Source organism: Carassius auratus, unplaced genomic scaffold (assembly GCF_003368295.1).
Source record: "Carassius auratus strain Wakin unplaced genomic scaffold, ASM336829v1 scaf_tig00014207, whole genome shotgun sequence".
Classification (NCBI taxonomy): Eukaryota; Metazoa; Chordata; class Actinopteri; order Cypriniformes; family Cyprinidae; genus Carassius; species Carassius auratus.
In genome coordinates, this window is record NW_020524479.1 from 757,832 (window position 1) to 779,099 (window position 21,268).

General features: G+C 36.7%; 2 protein-coding genes across 4 annotated transcripts in view; both read right to left on the reverse strand.

Moving 5' to 3' along the window:
• dennd4c (DENN/MADD domain containing 4C) overlaps positions 1–20,038 on the reverse strand; it is a 78,140-nt gene extending 58,102 nt beyond the window's left edge. For both annotated transcript variants that reach the window (XM_026247047.1, XM_026247046.1), the window contains exon 1: positions 19,798–20,038. The gene's annotated coding sequence lies outside the window, so the exon portion shown is untranslated. The remainder of the gene's footprint in view (positions 1–19,797) is intronic.
• A 233-nt stretch (positions 20,039–20,271) lies between these two features.
• haus6 (HAUS augmin-like complex, subunit 6) overlaps positions 20,272–21,268 on the reverse strand; it is a 34,338-nt gene continuing 33,341 nt past the window's right edge. Inside the window, exons 16-17 of one of the 2 annotated variants that reach the window (XM_026247050.1) lie at positions 21,075–21,190; positions 20,272–20,981 (exon numbers count right to left, since the gene is read on the reverse strand). In XM_026247050.1, coding sequence (XP_026102835.1) covers positions 20,511–20,981; positions 21,075–21,190 — 587 coding nt within the window. In that variant the 3' untranslated portion in view covers positions 20,272–20,510. Of the gene's footprint in view, positions 21,191–21,268 lie in introns of both variants that reach the window. The other variant, XM_026247049.1, reaches the window with a different exon arrangement.

The following is a 21,268-nucleotide window of genomic DNA, read 5'->3' on the forward strand; positions in this document are numbered from 1 at the left end:
ACTTTGTAAACACAGTAGGCTATGTAGTAGAGCAGCTAAAAACACACATTCAAGTAAAGTGCAAAATCTTCTTAGACCAACTGTTGTCAAAATAAACCAAAGACATACATTTTGAGGAAGCCATAATGCTTATAACCACGCACGAATAACCGGAACGGACCATCCGGCATGCGTGGGGGAGGGGGACTTTCTAGACTAGACTAGAGCAATTATTAAATATCTTTCTTGTTCCCGCTTTAGCCATATAAATGGCTAAAATGAGCCTAATATTTCTATAGGCTGATGAAATAATACCGGCATTTAAAAAAAAAAATCATTAGGCTATTTTTGGTGCCCCCTCAGCACTTGGTGCCCTACGCACAGTGCGTGATGCGCGTGGTGGTAGCGGCAGTGCTGTTGAAAGGGCACTCCCACCCGGGTTTACCCAGTGTAAACAGTGAACGGTGGCAATATGCATTTAAAGTAGTAAATATAGGAGTAATATTGAAAAGTTATTTATATGTGCGTGCGCTGAGCTACAGATGATCACCAGCAAACTGAAGTGCTCTATTAACCCTCTATAAGCTATTGCTTAACCAAACACATTCTATATGAGAAAAATCTGATTTATATGCATAAACACAATATTGCAAAGTACAATTGCACAAAAGACTGTAAATGCATAAGCGAACTTAGCTGTGCTAGTCATGTGAATCCATTGTGGATGTGCTCTTCCCTTAACAAAGCGCTAAAACATGGGCGAAAAAAGATTCTGTTACATTATTTTACAGTAGCTAATAATCTCATTATAATACGACATGCATGTTGAAGTTCACTGTATTTTCCCTTTGTGCAATTAAAAACAATCATAGTGAACAATGCGCATCTGAAGTGTCTCTGCAGGAAATAATGCAAAATTTACAGACTCTAAGATGTCGGCCAAATTCTCCTATCGATACAATAACGATAACTGAAAAAATTTACATTTATTGGCGACATCGATATGGTGGCCGATATATCGTGCATCCCTAGTCAGAAGCACCAACACGGGCACAGCAAACAAAAAATTATTTCCTGACTGAGAAAATGAATGTATACTCAAGTCAGAAAGCTCTAATAATACAAATCCAACAAATATTTGTAGTAACAAGTGTTTTTTTTTCATATTCTGACTTAAAAGCACAACTCAAGAGCATGCGAGGAGCACTTGAATGCAGTAATTACACTTGCTCTGATGGCAGCAGGTAACCTTCCCTTAACTAAGCTAAACATGCTTAAATTAAAATGCCTAAAGCTAAACTTCCTTAGTATTCACATTTCTAAACCTGTTGTCCAACAAAAGAGAACATTATAAACTTTTTGATCCACAACACCAGTCAAATGCTTCCTTTTGTGATCTGGGCCCATATGTATAAAACTTCTCAGAAATACTATACTTAAGTGTAAAAAAAAAATATTGGTAAAAAGTATGACTTTCTAATAGTAGGAGGCTTTTATAAATAAGCTAATAGCAACTTTCAGTAAAGTCTAAGCCTGATTCCTAAGTGTTGACTGAGGTGACACTTAAGTGTTGTGAACTAAGGACTACAATTATGTGAACACAAAATGGCTGACCTAGAACTTTGAAACAGCCAATAGTGAGCCTGCTCATGTGAAGTCACAGCACCACAACACCAATCATTTAATGTAATTACAATAAAATCATTTATATTTAAATGTTTTTTTTTTTTTTAAATACTTTTGCATTGTGGAAAATTATCACAAATTATTACTGATGCTTCATTTTCTAATGGTATGTCTCCCTGTTTACGGTTGGAAAAATGAAATTTTTGCATAGTTTTTAATTGTAAACCACATTTAGTCTCGTTTTTATTCATCAACAATATTGCATTATACATTTAATTATAGTCATTGTCACATGGCCAGAATTTATGTTGCGTCACATCTGTCATGTAATAAAGGTTCGTTGACGAAGATATTTAGTCATAATTTTTGCTGATGAAACAACACTAATCGTTTGAAACATTTTGCATCTCCAGTAAGCATTAATCCTGAAATTACTTCACACTATCCCAGAGTTATTCATTTACTCAAACAGTACACTGACTGAACTTCTGTGAAGAGAGAACCAAAGATGTACACGAGCAGAGCAGCATGTGTGTTGTACTAACTTTTTTATGTGGACCAGTGATGGGTAGTGATGGGGTGGGAACTTTGATAGAAAGGTATGTAATGTAGGGATGCTCATTTCGATTAATTTTCCCAACCGACAACCGCCGCTCGTTAATCGATTATTAACCGTTAACTGATAAGATTATAAAATTGAATTGGCATTAAATAAAAAAAAAAAAAATTGACGCGTATCTGTGACCCTTTAAAAAAATACAAACAATTTTTTTTTTTTTCATCAAAGGGTTTATTTTAACGTGCAAAGTGCAAACAGCAGCATACAGAACAGATCAACAACAGAATCTGGATTCAGTTTAAATTTCCACGCACCTGCAGCATTTCTGACAGTGAGAGAAAAATAGAATAAAATAATACAAATTAAATACAAAATAGGCCTACACTAAATATATATATTTTTAACTTAATTAACAAATTAAGTTGACAAAAAGAAAACACTGAATCCGTTTGAACGAAGCTTTCAAACCGGATTTTTTTCCCGTTAGATTAAGATTTTTCGTTAAATAAAAATAGCAGCCCTACCTCAAAACCTTGTCTAATTTTTATGTAAAAAAGCAACATATCAACGTGATGTGGGGTCAGTCTGGAGCGCAACCTGTTGACAGTTAGACCCGCGGCAGAAAACACCCTCTACAGATGTTTCGGGAATACACAGGTAACGTCTCGCTAGAGTGGCCAGCTTCGGGAAGCGCCTTTCATTTGCTTTCCACCAGTCAAGAGGATTAATATCCAGAGAAGGAGGATCGTCTCTCATGTAGATGTCAACATCTGCTTCTGGATTATCAGTGCATTATCTCCTCAGATCGCCGTGCATCGCATCATCTACTTGATAAAATGGAGGGCAGAGTTTGTTGCCCTTCATCACTCGAAGCTTGTGGGTGTTTGCTTCGTAAATGGTACTGCATCGTACTTGTGCTACTGCTGTATTTTAATACGGCGCCGCATAATTTACAGGTAACTTCGTCGCCCTTTCTGTTAAAATAATCCCACACAGTGCTCCTTTTCGCTCGCTTCATTTTGCTTCCCTTGCTCAGAAAAAAAAAAAAATCTGCAGGTATGTGTCACGGGTGTGGTTGAGTGAGTAAATAAATAAGCTATATAGTAGCCTAGGCTATTCTATTTTCTAAACCATGCAGCAAACTAAACAAAAATAACCTAAAAAAAAAAAACGTTTAAACCGGTTAACTGATAGTATTAATCGGTCAAAATATTTACTTTCGGTTAACGGTTAAACGGTCAATATGAGCATCCCTAATGTAATGGATTAAAATCAACCAAAAGTTCAGACAACTGTTAGTATGAAAATATTTACAGAACTATCAATACTTTGTTGACCAATTACCAAGCAATTTAGTTCAGTCCGTGGTGCAAAAAGGTTGCTTTAGCAATTCAAGAAAAAACACTTGGTCAGGTCAAAGTGTCTTAATATTTGGTCCCAGTTTTTTTGTTTATTTTTTTTATAAATGTTACTGGTAGTCCACTGTATGAAGAATGTTTGGGTATAATATGTCACAGTTTACTTTATTTTGCAATACTCACTTACATAAACGAACTATAGTGCCCTGCACCCACTAGTAAAAAAAAAAATATATTACAAATTATATCTGTTGTCTGAATCATTTTTGGTTTGACTGTAAAAATTATTGTGAAAACTACAATGTAATTTGAAAGTAAAGAGTAGGGAGTGATTTTTTGTCTTTCATTTTCTTGGATTAACATTAAGGGCACCGACGGTTTAGCTAGTAAATTAGGCACGGTCACATTAAGAGACAATGCATCCAAAATAATGATACAATTTCTCTCACCACTGTTTACTTTCACTTAAGACATAACAGTTTTTTTTTTACCTCGATGATACTTTCCAAGACAGGTTTGTTGACATAATTGCAAGAAGAGGCAAATTTCAGTACTGAAGCACTTTCCCGTTTCTCTGCTTGAGCCCTGTGTGCACAGAACACGCTGCTGAAGTGGGCTCTTTCACATCTTTTTCTGTTTGCATGTTTAAACTGCGATTTGTATTTGTTCGTTCAGGTGCAGGAGGATGTGAAGGAGAGAGCTTGGTTCGGTGTTGCTATCCATGTGCCGCGGCTCTCTTTGTGCGCACTGAGCCGTGGCCCCTTTAATCATCGCCACCTTTCACCCCTCCATTGACAGCCCTGATCACGTAACAGACCCATAAGCATAACCAATGCAGACGTTTTCAATTTCCTCTCACGAGTCTTTGGATTTTATATATATATATATATATATATATATATATATATATATATATATATATATATATATATATATATATATATATATATATATATATATATAAAATATACACAGACTTGTTGCCAGGGTAACTCCTTTTATACAGTCTATGGTTAAAGCTTATGGGGCTGTTACATGATGAAAGAACGACTGAGTCATGTGTAGTCAGTCATAATACTTATATATAGATGTAAATACTTTTTTTTCATTAATGTATTTTACAACAATACAAACAGCATTGTGTAACATTTTACCAGATTTTAGACATATTCACTTTTATTTGTAAATAAAATATTTCACTAGATTTTATAAAATTATTGTGCACCCTTGATTTTTCTAGAGTATCTTTTGCTGATGAACTATCCACTAACCTGGGTTCTAATAGTATTTTTGTCATGGATTGTGAATATATATTTTTTCATTTGTTATTTTTCATTTAAATGAAGCTGTCTATAAGTAGTAGATTGTTTAACACACAAAAGAGTGACGAGTTATGTCAACACAGAGGAGTATAGAAATTCTACATTGAATTAAAAAAAAACTGCGCTAGTATCGACATGGATCGGTATCAGCAGGCACTCAGAAATTTCGGTATCGGATCAAATCCAAAACATTTTTATCACTGCATCCCTATTCCAAACAAGTGCAAGCAACTATTAAAAATATTAATGCAGGCAATTTTTGCTCTGGTGATTTGTAGTCTGTATGTAAACAGCTAACCAAATCTTTCGATTGGAATTATTTTAATCTGAATGCTAAAAAAAAGTGTACTGTACATGTAAGTGTGTTATGAATGCCAGCAAGAATAAGATTTGAGAGTTGCAGTGAATGGGAAGATTTTTGTGAATGACATCTTAAAATTTTGTTACATTATTTGATCAAATATTTCTTTAATCAAAATATTACATACTGTGTACCATGTTACAGATCAGTGTGATCATCCCCACATTAATTACTCCCAGAACAAAATGAGCCAGTGCTTTGTGCTGGAGAGACACTTTTCTGGCTGCAGGACAGAGGCAGAGAGGTGGGCAGAAGCCTGGTAGCTTTGTGTCATGCACAGCCTTTCACTTGTCTGAGCCAAGAATAGGCCCCAGAATGAAACCGCTCGATTCAGAATGGCTAGACCTAAGGGGAATGACACAGAAAAAAACAACAACAATGCACAATGCAACAGCACTATGACCGTTGCAGCAGTAATGAGTATTTGTCATAGGCGGAATGTACAAACTTGTCCAAATAGAAAATAAAAGAAATCACAAGACAAAGAGATATTTAGAAAAGTTCTGCAATAAATTAAGTGAGAATTATAAATCAGGGTTTATAAGCTCAAATTTAAGACCTTTTTTAAGACCTGCATGAATATATAACAATAATTAGATGATATTTTGCAGAGTGGTGTATTGGGCTGGTATCTTATTCTTATTATTCTATATGGTCAGTTCACAGCAGTAATAGAAATTAATTTTTATGGGAATTTTTACCATTAAGACATTTTTTTCAAAAAATGTGCACCATCTTTTAAGCTTAAGAGATCTGATAGATCTCCTGCTGTCTATGATGTCACAGTAAATAACAACAGTAAAGTTAAATAAAAATCATTCACTCTTGAATGGAGAACGTTCAGTAAATACTGAAAGCACTCTTTGTTGCATGTAATATGTTTTAATGCTCCTCTTTATTATTTGCTACTTGCTTGTATGTTTTGAAGTTAGTGTAAAATTCTTAAGATATAAGTTTTAATTATTTTTTTCAATTTGTAATTATTTTTAAAAGTACTTAATTACTTATGTAAGGCTAATGCCTGTTTCACATATAATCCGTCAGCAGTGCGTCTGCAGTCCGTGTGCGTTACGTATGTTGTGCTGAAGCAGCACGGACTCATTGTGCTTTCGCACAGGACGCGTTTGCAATCCGCTACTGATCCGTGGCTGTTTAAGCCACAAAACACAAGCTTTGTCCATTATTTTGATATCAAATCATGTAAAAAAATAAATAAATAAATAAATAAAAATAAAAATCAATAAGCTTTTTCAGCATTGTGGTACTCTTTCATCACAGTACAGTAACAATCTTTCATAGAGACATTTAAATTCAAATATAAACAACGTATTACTCATGCATTTGACTGCTAGGTTTTTATATTTTTTATCCACATTTAAACACAACATTAGCATACTTTTCTTGTTAGGATATCACAAACATTCAAAATTAAAACTCACCACTGACAGAAACAGTCGACTCTCCTGCCTTTTGCATTTAAATCTTTATTACACGCAATCAAACGGGTCTTAAATAACTTTGCTTTTCTGCCTCTATATATAAAAGTGCATATGTAATGTTGCCTTGTTTCTCTAAAGTTGCTCTTTTCTTGTTTTAAATCTAGCCAAAACCCATATGTTCTGTGTGAAACACAGTAGGCTTTGATTAGTATACATTTATTGTGAAATGACTGCATTTCCGTGTCAATCCATGTTCATTTTTACCGCGAACACTGCGCTGTCACTTTAATTCAGCGCGTGCAGCACAGCAAAAATAGACTCGGTACGTAAACGATCGCTGCACTGCTGCAGACGCACCACTCCTGGAATGCATGGACGGACCGCAACCGCGTGCAGTGTGAACGCTGGAATCCGTTAACATGGGTGCGTAAAAAAATACGCAACGCATACGCACCGCAGACGGAGTATGTGTGAAACGGGCGTAATATGTAAATGTAAAGATTATAAGATTCTCAAGTTTGTAAACAAATTAATTTAAGGCGAAAAAAAGTAGACCAAAAATCGTTCCAGTATCAGATCATGACTCCCAGAATCAGAATCCGATCGTGAGGTGACTGAAGATTGTCACCCTTAATCAGCAGTGAGGGGCATGTCTACACATGATGGAGAGGAGAGAGTGCTCAGTGCACAGAATGGGGATTAGCAGTGCCGAGCGATTACAGAAAGATATGTCGGTAAAAAAAAACAAAAAAAACAAAAGAAGAACACGTCTGTGGAACAAAAAAGGCTTACTATAAGGCAAGAAGTAGGACCTGTGAAAATATCGGATCAGCTTTCCTGCACTGGACAGAACTCAGGGAGCGTGGGAGCCTGCGATTGGATGCCGAGGTTGCTTTGTTTCTTCTCAGTAGGTAACATTGGTTTTTGCTTTGTTTCACTGAACTAATATATGCTGTTAAAACACATATGCACGTTAAAACACACAGTACTACCAAAACACATTCTGCCTGTAATACCATAGTAACAAACATTGCTTTCACTTACTGATGACATCATACCCTCCCCCGGCTAGCACAGCAGATAATCGTTGCCTGGGATGCATTCGTATGTGTGGGGCGGAGCTATAAAAATAGGGGCGAGGCGCTTTTGGGGTAGGGTCATGTTTGTTTTGGTGATTTTAAATATATTAACATTGGCTACCAGAAATCACTTACCCCACCTTTAACATGGTGATTGAACCTCTAAATATCAAACACAGCAGCAGTGTTCGCAGACAACAGCATCAGTTGCAGTTGAGTGAATAGCCAACTGATAATAAGCTGTAATAAAAGTACAATTTCTGACCGACTGTTGGTGAGTGTATTGTGACAAAGACAGATTTGCAGTTTTATATCAATAATGCATAGCACTGCTGAAATACAGCCTCAGAAACATTTTGGCATTTTGGCACAAAAAGTTAACTTGACCAGTAAAGTTAATCACAGTTATTCACATCTACCTGTTTTTCAAAAAACGTTAACCTATCTTACCAAACCATGAAGAGGAGAAATGATCAATTATTTAAGATAAATAAACTCACTTTTCTGCAGTACAACACAGTCTTTCAGGAGCCGTTTGATGATGTCACAGACTGTTGCATGAGTATCAGTTTTCTTATACAACTTCAGAATAACTTATTCCTGTTACACTGAATGACCTCAGATAAACTGCATTTTTTGGACAAAAGTCCCCTGTCCATTTAAATACTTAAATATAACACAGCCAATACTTACTTGAAAATGCCAAGACAACAAATATATTTTTTAACTTGGTATATGTTAATTTAAAGATATATTGGTAAAAGTCTGGACCATTACACTGAATGACAATTTTACACTTTGGAACATTATTTCCCCCTTATTTTGACATTTTGTTGTCACAAAAGTTATTTGAAACATGAAAGTAGACAATTTACTCCGCATTTAAGATGTTTTTAATGCATTAAATTACTTTTGCAAATGTAATTTGATGCGGACAGTAAAATGGTGAAGTCTTGTCTTTGACCCATACTTGGGAAGTATCCTAGCAGACAGTCGGCTAAACGTACTGTGCATCAGTGCACTGGATAAGTTCATTATCTTAAGTTGCAGAATTTTTATCAGCATATTAATCAAACAGCAACAACCTAACAATAACTCACCGCTTTTGATTTAATCGCTTTTGTAACTTTAATAAAGATTAATTTTATTTTAAACAGACAAATATGCAATGTGGTTTTACATTTCATTACCGTATTTTTCGGACTATAAGTCGCACCTGAGTATAAGTCGCATCAGTCCAAAAATAAGTCATGACGAGGAAAAAAACATATAAGTCGCACTGGACTATACGTCGCATTCATTTTGAACCAAGCACTAAGAGAAAACATTACCGTCTACAGCCGCGAGAGGGCGATCTATGCTGCTCAGTGTAGACTACAGGAGCACTGAGCAGCATCTCTGGCATTTCTAATTTCTCTCGGTTCATGTCAAATTGATAAATAAGTCACACCTGACTAGAAGTCACAGGACCAGCCAAACTATGAAAAAAAGTGTGACTTATAGTCCGGAAAATATGGTACTTTATTCAATTTCTGTACCTAAAAACTAATGCTAGACCTACATAATTTGTTTGTACAAAATGTGTTATTAGTAGGGCTGGGTATCGATTCAGATGTTCCAGATCGATTCAATTTCGATTCACAAGCTCTCAAATCGATTCGATTCGATTTTCGATTCAATTTCGATTTTCGATTTGATTTTCTATTAGAGCTGTAATCGGGCCTTAAAAGTTAAGCCAGACAGATTTCGGCCCGAGTCCGACAATTAGATTGACAGCTTTTTAAAAGCCCGAACCCATTTACAACCCGACATTATTCAAATGTATGCACGTACGCAGCTCTTTTGCCTTTTGTCAGGAATGAGTCATTTATACATGTTTTAACATAATTTATACATGACTTACGTAATAGGCCACTTCGAAGTTTGAACAAAGAAATAAAACAAGTCCTCTGTAACATCGTAACATCTCAGCACTCTATAAATAGCCCTAGGTGTAGGCTCATTTAGTATATAAATAGGCCAACGCACCAATAAAAACAAGTCTTTCTAAAAAAAAATTAATTAAGATAAATTCTAAATTAAGATGGGTATTTGGCAATAACGAAATGAATTAAGATAAAGCTCTGCCGTATTTGCTTCGCCATAGCAGCAGACATAATTAAAGAATAATGCCAACATTAGCTTATATAGCCTACTCTGTCTACATTATGCATTTAAGACTCAATTAATATTTAGTTATTATTTGAAAAACATTTACTCACCAAGATTAGGTAAGGCCTAAGTGTTTTTGTGGAGGAAAATGACTGAATCCACTGTAGATGTCTTGAGCGCGCTCCTGCGCTTACTGATGGTGCGTCATTATTCAATCATTATTCTCATTATAAACAAGGTCAAAACTTTTCCAAACCTCAGACTTTGCTTTAGTTGCTGGTGCAACCAAAACATGTTCGCCAGAGGCAAGCCTCCGTTTCAACTACTCAGCATACATTTTCGCATCTTTCTCGCGCTAATCGAAACACATTCATTACATGACCGCTCATTTACCGCACAAGCCCGAGCACGGCCCGATTGTTTCGATTGGCGATGGGCTTCTTCACACTGCCTGAACATGTGCAATTGTGCTTTTGAAGACTACTGACCATGCGCACCTGTCCGCGCGGTCATCTGCTTAGATCGGCACACACTCTCCGATGGCGATGTTTACATCACGCCTGCATAGCGGTGCATAGCAGACTCGCAGACGCAGAAAGTATAAGAGGCTTTAAGATGCAGTCTGTAAGACGCGAACGGGAGCATGACCTGACGCGCGACATTGCAGAAAATGTGCGTTCACAAATGTTGATCCAAATATGGAAATCATTTTCGAATTTAATAATATGAGGTTCTCTTCAGAGATGTTTGCCACATTTTTTTCAATTAAGCATGATTGCTGCGTAGTATATGGTGTTTCCATTTGCTTTAACTTCTTCAAGTGAGTTACAAAAGTTTTGTGTATGTGTGCGTGTGTGTGTGGTGGGCCGCATCTGAATTTGTGACTGGCCGTGGGTTGAGAACCACTGCTTTAAGCACTGAATGAATGAATGACAGGTTCATTGGTAACATCGTACAAGGCACATAAGAGGGTGACATCTAGTGGAGAAGATTTGTAATTAGATTAACGCTAATTTTACGTTCAATGTCTGCGGAAATAAATATTGGAAAAAAATCGATTCATGGCCTTTGAGAATCGATTTTGAATCGACCACATTTTAAAAAACGATTAATCGAAAAATCTATTTTTTTACCCAGCCCTAGTTATTAGGGATGTAAACTATCAATTAATTACATGATCGATTTTTGTTTAAATTATGATAAATTAATTGATTCATCGTTAACCATAATGCTGCAAAATGCATCTATTGCAGGCAGCAGTCACTGGCATGACAGGATATGCCAAAGCCCCTCATTGTTGTATTTTAAAACACAATTGCAATGTTTTCAACTGACATAAAATATAAAATATAATCATCCCAAACGTAACTGTGGCACACGTGTGACTGCGCTGCGCATTAATTGAACTGCTTACATCAGTGCTGTTGCAGCAAAGCACTAGCTGCGTTTACATGGACCCTTCTAATCTGATCATAATAGGTCTAGAAACACAATCAAAATAAAAATGTCACATGTAAACATGTCAATTGGATTGAATTTGCTCGATCTGACTAAAATTTCCATCGGATTGTAAGGGGTGGTTTATCCCTTTTGTAATCCAAGCGAGAGGACATTTAAACACTTGATTGGATTGAAAAACGAAACTGGAAAGTACTGCTTATGCACAGTGACGGAGAAATAGCGTAATGACGTATGATGCGCGGAACGAGGTGTTCTTCCTGGTAGGGCTATCGAATATTTTAGTAATTGAGTATTCTACCAAAAATTCCATCGATTAATCGAGTAATCGGATAAAATATGTTTTTGCTTAAAGGGGGGGTGAAATGCTATTTCATGCATACTGAGTTTTTTACACTGTTAAAGAGTTGGATTCCCATGCTAAACATGGACAAAGTTTCAAAAATGAAGTTGTACGTTTGAAGGAGTATTTTTGTTCCAAAAAAACCTCTTCCGGTTTGTCACAAGTTTCGGAAAGTTTTTTTCGAGTATGGCTCTGTGTGACGTTAGATGGAGCGGAATTTCCTTATATAGGTCCTAAGGCACTTCTGCTGGAAAAGCGCGCACTCCCGTATAGCAGAGCACTGAGAGGCTGAGCACAGGCATTCCCTGATCAGAGCGAGAGCGTCGCGAAAAGTCACTTCACTGTGTGTGTGCATTTCGGATGGGTTAAATGCAGAGCACAAATTCTGAGTATGGGTCACCATACTTGGCTGAATGTCACTTCACTTCACAAAAGAAGTGTGTTTTTGGTTGCCAGGGCAAGACAACCCTGCACAGATTACCAAAAGAGAAACTGCATTAAGGGACCAGTGGATGGAGTTTATTTTTACAGAGCATCAACGGAGTTGTGCAAGTGTTTTTGTTTGTTCCCTGCATTACGAAGATGCTTGTTTTACAAACAAGGCCCAGTTAGATGCCGGATTTGCACATCGTTTATTTCTTAAGGATAATGCAGTCCCAACGAAAAAGGGTCAAGATTGTGTGTTGGAACCACATGCGGTGAGTAAAACTGCTTCAAATATCTCTGTGTTGTTAACTTAGCTATCAGCGCTTAAGCACATCAAGTAAACAACATGCGATGTTGTCATCAAACTGCACTTTCCACATGTACAGCTTAAAAAAAAAAAAAAAAGAAGACATAAAGTGGAACTTAGTCATTTTCCAAAACCGCTAAGCAAATATATACAGTTTCAGTACATACCACACAGAGACGCCTTTGCTGATGCTTCTCTTGTTAAACGCAATCTGTGTCACAGCTTCCAAACGCTCTCAATGCAAATCCTAATGGCGCTCGTGATTCTTTAGCTCCGCCCACACGTCACGCCTCTAGGCGCTCGTGTTTTTCCGGGAAAAATTGGTACAGACTATCTTTCTCTTATAAATATAATAAAAATAAAGACTTTTTGGAGTTATGAAGGATGCAGTACTACTCTATAGGTACTCAAGATTAACAGTATATTGAGTGAAAACGAGCATTTCACCCCCCCTTTAATTAAAGTGCAATATTAATAATGCAACAGAAAATAAGACTCCTGGTTCTCTTAAAATGAACAACTAAGTTTCCTTTTTTTTTCTTTATTTTTTAAATGCACAGAATGCAATGCATACATAAAAAAATAAACATTTAATTATTACCCATTGTTTCTCTGTCTGTACTTGTACTATGAATAATGAGAATAAAGTTGACAGATGAATTAAGTGCATTTAAGTGCCATTCAGTTGGGGTTTTAAATAAAGCATTTTCTGAGATGCACATTAAACATTAAACACATAAAACATTTATTTAATTTATCTTTTAATTATTGAAAATTAAGCAAACTGAACTTTTTGGTAAATAAAGGGGTTTACTATTAAAAATAAAACATGGAAAAACGCTAAAATCACCGGAGCGTCACGCACGCTTCAGTGTGTGGGATAAAGGAAGACGCACTTCTGCTCCATTCATTAACAAAGACATGCAGAACATGCAGGATTCATATTCAAATAGACTGTTCCGGCTTTATATTTACAGATATTAGTCCATATCGTGATTTGATGTAAGTGCAATGACTTATTTTTGATTAATTCATTACAAATTTGGCAAATTCCACGTTAAACTGTAAATTCCATATTTACGACTGGATTCTGCGATTCCTTCCACGTTTTCTGCATCGCGGAAATCATAGGGCCCTAGTTGTGGTATGCCAGCTCTATCTTGTAGTGGACACATGCCACGACGTTCTCTTTACGTTTTCCCGTGCCCTCAAATCAAAACACTGCTGACTCCTTGCAGTATGCAATTGACACAGCGCTTGTGTCTCCTTCCGCTTTGTGGAAAAAATCATTGCGTAATTGAGTTACTCGAGGAATCGTTTCAGCCCTACTTCCTGGTGAATAAAGTGTCATAAATAAGTGTCCTGTCATTATAAATCTCCCCTTTCACTCAGCCTCACGACCACGCCCCACCAGTCCTCGTTTAAGACTCATCAACAGACGTCTAGTTTTGAGTGCTGGAAGAGGCATTTTTACACCTCTTTTTTTTTTTTTTGCTAAAGTAAAGTTAAGCAGCACAACAGTTCATGTGCTGGTTGTCGCCTAATTAGGACCCGAAGTAGATAAATATAACGTGTGCTTTTTAAAGCAGCAGTGGGAAACTCTGTATATTCATCCAGTGTGCACATGTCAAAAGAGTAAATCTGATCAGAAGCTTGTGACATGTAAACGCGCACATCAACCTGATCACTTTATTTACCGTTCATGTAAACACTATGTTCGGATTCATCAATCAGAATGAATTCATTCCAATTGAAGCAAAAAGTGCTCATTCATTTGATCGCACTGGATTCTGTTTTTTTTTCAATTTTTGCATTCCGGTAGGCCTAGCCTGTTTGTTTTTTAAAATCCAACATACAGTGCATTAGATTGTGACAGTGCGTGCTTGTATTAGTGATGGGAAGTTCGGATCTTTTCCGCGAACCGGTTCTTTCGGACGGTTCGATAAAAAAAAATAAAAAAAAACGATAAACATAAACACACTAAGATTGTTATTCATGCTGGCGCTAATGGTGTTCAACTTTACCAGTATGGCAATTAGTCTTAGAGTTTATACTTGACTAACTGGGGCCAAGGTCAGGAAGCAGACAGACTGGCTAAACCGACCGTCTGCTAGCTGATTCACGTCACAGAGGTCAGTTAATTCTCAGCACATAGAGACTCTTTCACCTAGATATCACACTATAGAGACTAGTGTTGTCAAAAGACCCGGTACTTCGGCACTAAAAAAATTAAATGTGACGGTACCAGGTTTCTTTAAGAAGATAAGAAAAAGAAACTTACATTTTAATATGGACAGTCATGGAATTTGTCAAAGTTAGCATATACAGTATCTGTAAATGTTAAGTCAAAAGTTGTTTGAAATATGAATCCGTGTTCTGCGCGTCTCTGTGTGAATTAATGAATGGCAGAGACGTGCGGGTTTGTTTACTACATAGACTGAAGCGCATGACGCTTGCATTAATTTCAGCATCTGAGCTTCAGAGTTCTCTCTCCATCAAGCTATCTGAACTTTTCAGTTCATCTCAATGGACGCACAGTGCACCTGTTTTTGATGCTCTGTAAACTCTTTGTGAAGGCGCACGACTCACCGTCGCTTTACTGATAGCGCTGTTTCTCACACAAGCAAAGAGAGAGAGAGCGAGAGTCTTACCAACTTGAATCGACACGCTATATGTAAACTATTCTTTGTTGTCTTCTCCTGTCAAAATAATGGAGTTAATTTAGAATTATTCATATTCATTTTCGAACAAGCAGAAGACATACCGGTTCCTCCTGTAGTGGGCGGAGCTAATGCGCAAATGCCAATTTCATTGGCTGGCGCTGATTTAGTACCGTCCCTGTTTTGATTTCAGCAAATCAGTTTGACCGAACGCAGACAACATGATTAATATTCATGAACCCAGCAGCTCATCAATTCATAGTGCATTGTATATACATTAGTATGATAGTAGAATTAGTAGTAGTATTATCTTTTAATAATAATTAATATGATCTACTACTATTTTTTTTTACAGAAACCCTCAATGACCAAAAATATCTTAAGCATCACCACCAGTCTTAAGTTCAGTTAAAATGACAAATATACATTCATTAGGCCTAAAAGTTATTTTTTCCATAAAGGCATTTTGCTAGAAATATTACTATTATTTAGTAAAATGTAGGTGATAATGCAACTACTGTTGAAAAAATGTATAAAACTTTATTTTTTTTAGAAATAAATCACAATATTTATTCCATGTTTTAATTTTAATAGCAAATCCCCTTTATTTACCAAAAATAAAATGTGTTTAAATTTCATAAATTAAAAGACAAATTAAATTTGGGTGAAACTTGTTTACTGTTTTTCATAATTATATAACTTGTAGAAAAACTTTAAACGCAATTGTAAATAAGTATAAAGAATGGCATTGGTTTTATTTTTAGTGCTAAAAAGTTATTTTTAAAAGTTATGGATTTTCACTGGTATTGGTACGGAATACTGAAATTTTGGTACCATGACAACACTATATATATATATATATATATATATATATATATATATATCCGTAAGTGCACCAAAACAATCAACTGAACCTAGGCACACCCACTAAAGTGATGTTGAGTAGTGGTTTTTAAACCTGGTCCTGGGAGCCAACCACTCTGCATATTTTGAATGTATCCCATATTTAATGGGACAGTTCACCCAATAATTACTCACCCATTAATTACTCACCCTCATGTCGTTCCAAACCCATGAAACATGTTCATTTTCGGAACATAAATTAAGACCTTTTTAACAGCTTTCTGATGTTAAAATCACCCATGTGACATCAGTGGATTAACGATAATGTTATTTAGCTACTAGAATAAATTTTTGTGTGTAAAGAAAACAAAAATATTTAACAATTTCTTCTCTTCCATGTCGGTCTTTGTAGGGGTGGGCGATATCTCGATATTTAAAATATATCTCGATATTTTTTAAACACGATATGGATTTTGACATATCGTATATATCGATATATTGTTTATATTCTGATTCCGCCACTTTACTTGTTTGCCTTCCCTGTGCTGTGCTCGCCCCCGCTCGTTTGCCCCCCGCCTCCTTGCTTTTGTCCCCTCTCACCTCGCGTGTAGAGAACTAGTCAAAAAAAAAAAAAAAAAAAAAAAAGACAACTGGCTCCATTATATGGAGATACTTCAGTTTTAAGGCGTAGGGCGAACGGCAGGCAGATGTCTACTGTAGGGCCCAATGAAACACGGACGGAATCGCGGAATCCAGTCATAAAAATGGAATTTACAGTTTAACGCGGAATGTCACGGAATTGGTCAAATTTTAAATGAATTAATCAAAAGTCGGTAATGCACTTACATCAAAACGCGAAATGGACTAATATCTGCAAATATTAACCCGGAAAAGTGTATTTAAATATGAATCCTGCATGTTCTGCGTGTCTGTGTCAACGAATGGAGCAGAAGCGCGTCTTCATTCATTAAACACGGAAGCTCGCATAACGCTCGCGCTGATTTCATTGTCTTTCCTCTCTCTAAATAAAGACGTGAACACATGAGGAACATCTCCAGAACTGCACTGAGAGTCACTTCATGAGCATCTGACCGTTTGATTTGAGTAAGACTAGCTCATATCACATCATAGACTGTGGTATCACATACACAGAACTGTAAAGGTAAACCCGTCAAAATGAAAGTATTTGACAGAAATCTATTACTATTGTACAGCAGAATGTAGATAGCCCACTACTACTACTATTAAAATGAAACGAACATAATTTTATAAGGAATAATCACACAACATTTCTCCCATGTTTTGTTTTTAATAGTAAATCCCCTTTGTTTACCAAAAAATAAAGTTTGCTTAATTTTAAATAATTAAAAGATAAATTAAATGAATGTTTTATGCCTTCATTTGATAATCAGAAAGATGTAAATACACAGAATTTCTGAAGGGAAAAAAACATTTCACATAAGGCTATTTTAAGAATTGTTTTTAACTAATTAAGTTGTTTTTATGCATTTAAATAATTGCACATGCTAAAACACAGAATTAGGTGACAATAAAACATATGGTGAAGAAAAAAATAAAATGTTTCATAGGCCCCTTAACATGTAATATTTGCCATATTTGTTTTTGCAGTAGTTTTTTGGGGGTTATTTTTCCTGTAAAGATATCGAGATATATATCGTATATCGAGATATAGCAAAATATATCGAGATATATTTTTTGCTCCATATCGCCCAGCCCTAGGTCTTTGCTACACATGAGAGTACCACGACGTGGTCAAATATCTTAATTTGAGTTCCAAATTGAACTGGTTTGGAATGAAACGAAGGTGAGTAATTTATTACAAAATGTACATTTTGGGGTGAACTATCCAGGGCTCAAAAAAATTCGCTAGCCCAACATCCCGGTAAAGACAGCAGAGAGCAATGTGATTTCTTTACAAAGGTAAATCAAGGAATTATATTTACTTAATTATTCAATAAATCAATGTTATTGTAAATGTTAATGTACTTGTTCAACATTGTGTCAGTGTTTTATTCGCAAAAACAACAAAGTGACCAAACACTCTCTGTACAGCAGTTTGTTCGTTTAGGGCTACTGTACAAACATGGTGGCGACTTTCATGTCAGGGTACCCGAGGTGTATGTTGATAGAATAGCTCTATCTAAGGTAAGGTAACAATTCATTAAGGTCTTTATACACCTCTGAAAACATACATATATATATATAAAAAATAATATATATATATATATATATATATCGTTGTAAATATTACACATTGCACCTTTAAATGTAAATGTAGAAAAAAAAAAAAACTTAGCTACATGACTATTGATTCCAGTTCTCAACCACAACACAGGCAAAACATTTTCAAGCTAGAGGGAGAGTGAGCACACCAAAAGTATTATAATGTGGTTTTGGGTTTCCCTTTCACTTCAGAAGCCCTGCCCTCTTGCCACATGGCCTGGCTTTTGTCATACCCACAATGCCTCACGGTTACCTTTAAGCCACTCCTGAGGACGGCTCATTTTATGATCGAAGAGTCACCTGATGCAACCTTGAAGTGCAGCAGAGTAAATGTAATGAGGCACAAGGTCAGCGCACATGCACACAAAACCTTCAACCTAGTGGTCATAATTCAGTATAATGCACAGACACAATGTAAATCTAGACAATGCCACTATACTGATCAATCACCTAAATTTAACCCATCTGGCCTTCACAAGCTTCTTATACAAGCATGCCTCTCTCAACCACAACAAAATATCATAACAACAAACTTATATCTTTGAATTAGCATATGGTCTGTTAGCAAACATACATGTAGGCCTACTTTTCAAATACACATATATGTGCATATAAAAGGAAGATGTACGTTTTGGATTTTGTAAACTGGTCACCATTTCTGCACAGCATGTATTATTCATCAACTTGTTTTATGTCGTTTTGTATAGTATTTTTGTCACCCTGATACCACTGGCATGTGAAGCACCAGTATGGCATACAAATATGAAGTGTTCTGACACTCGAATTTTCTGTAAATATGCCTAATAAACAAGACTCTACCTGTTTTGAAATGTCACATTAGCTTAATATCGGTTTTTATATATAATTATTGATAGGCATTTTGCTAAATGCATGCTACATTAACACTGCACTGCTACAGAGGACTGAATGAGAGCACCTATAAACAAATACCAACAATCAAAAAAACACGTCAGGACAACTTGACCAAGGCAAATCTGACACCAAATGCGTTAAAATACCCCAGATAATTGATCCTACATTATAAATGTTTTAAGATTTTATTACGTACTGTTTTAGTCACTGAATGACCTTAGTTGGCGCTTTTTTAACCCTCTCTATAGAGACATAGGAGTGAAAAGTAACTTCTAGTCATCTGTAACTTCAAACAGGCGGATCCCATATAAGTGGTTTACCTGTACTCAGACACACCCAACATTAACTACAAGCTTTTTTCAAACACAATAGCCATTCTAAAACTAGCGAACAGCCCATTAAAAATCGAGATGCGCTTCATTTGCGTGCACTTTTAGCACAAAATGTTGTCTAGGTATACAGCATTCTAGATTTGACACAGCCAGAATCCCTCCCAATGTGGCCTGTGAACGAGCTTCGTTGCATCTGTTGCATCTTTGCGAGATCGAGCAACTTCACACACAACTCGACCACGGCACACTTTTCGTGGCAACAGAAAGCAAACGACGATTCATGTTTTATCAGCAAATGTCGACCGGCTCGTGGAAATAAATACGCCTTGAAGAGAACCACTGCGAAAATATCACATTACTAGACGACAATCCCGAGATAATGTATCATCCCGTAGCGTTTGTCTACGTTAAACAACTTCAAACGCAGCAATACATACCAGCTGTTCAAAGCACTCTAAGAAAACGCGTTGACATGTAGGCCAGTTGCAACTTCCAAACCCGTCCACTCCGGCTCGAGCGATAATACACGTCCAGTCGGCGCGAGCACGTTGGGTTTATTCCTGGAAACTTTGTTTCTGTCCAGTGCTAGTCTGTTCGTTAGTAAGCAGGCGCCATGTTTGTGTTTTGTTACTTTGGTGCGCTCTCGGGTTTCTCGGACTGACTGCCGGAGGCGGATGGACCCGCCCATGAATGACTCGCTGCTCCACATTTCCTCTCTGCACATCATAACGCCCCAGATCTACAAACTAGTGCGCACCATGCTTAACAGGTGGCTGTTATAATTTTTCTCCAACCCACAAAACATACAATTATTCTTTTTCCTCTGCATATCAAAGTTTGTTTCTCCTGATATGACGTTTGCATGAAATGTCAGAAAAGCAAGTAAAATGAAAACCAAATATAAAAGAGGGTTTGCAAATAAAAAGCTCTTTATTACAAAACATGAACAAACAATATTTCCCAGTAACAATTAGTTTGTACGTACTAAAGTTTAGTATGGAGGTCACAAGAATTTACATGGTTCAGACGAAATGATTGGCATTCAATTTTTAATGTTTGTTAATTAGGCTGATCAAAAGCACATCAAGCTACAAGTGAAATTCATGGCAGACACATTTTAAATCGTGCTAAAAATAAAAATTAAGATATGTTAGAATTCATCAAGAGTCAAATTCACTAAACTCAGCAGGGTGAGTTTCTCAACAGGGGGAGGAGGGGAAAAACTCTCAAGCTTGTCCAAATCAAGAGAGAAAAGCCTCTCATCAGTAGTCCACTGGCTCAAACCTGGGCACTTCCTTGAATGTACAGGGGACTTTTCAATATTGGAGTCATTGAAAGGAGATTTATCTAAAGAGGCCTCAAAGCACACCTGTGCCATCAGTAAGGGAGTTTTTCCCTCAAGAGATTTAGATTCAGCAGGTGACAGGATAAGTTCTTCCTCTCTCTCCTTGTTACTACGGCTCTCTGCTGAGCCATCACTGTTAAATGACAAGTCATCTTCAAAAAGGTCTGGGAGCTCCTCCTGAGCAATGCTGAATTTAATAATATCACTTGACCTTTGGCTGTTAAGAGTCTCCAGTCCTGAGGAGTCCCATGACACAGTTGAGTGGAGGGATGACCCCTGCTGGACAGGAGGAGGAGTGTCATTTTCAGCAAGAGTAGCTGAAAATAATAGAGAAGGTTCTGGACTTGTTCTGGTGCAAGGGCCATTCACCTCAGCCATAGGCGTCTTGAGCCAAGAAAGGCTGTCTTGCTGATTCCAAGTAGCTTGTTTCTTCTCAGCCATGCCTTCCTCCACAGCTTTTCTCCATGAACTTCTCACATCTTTGACTAGGGAGAGTTACAATTATTTAAAGACACTTAAGATTCACAAACACCACTTCCAGTGAAAGTGACCGAAACATTTAG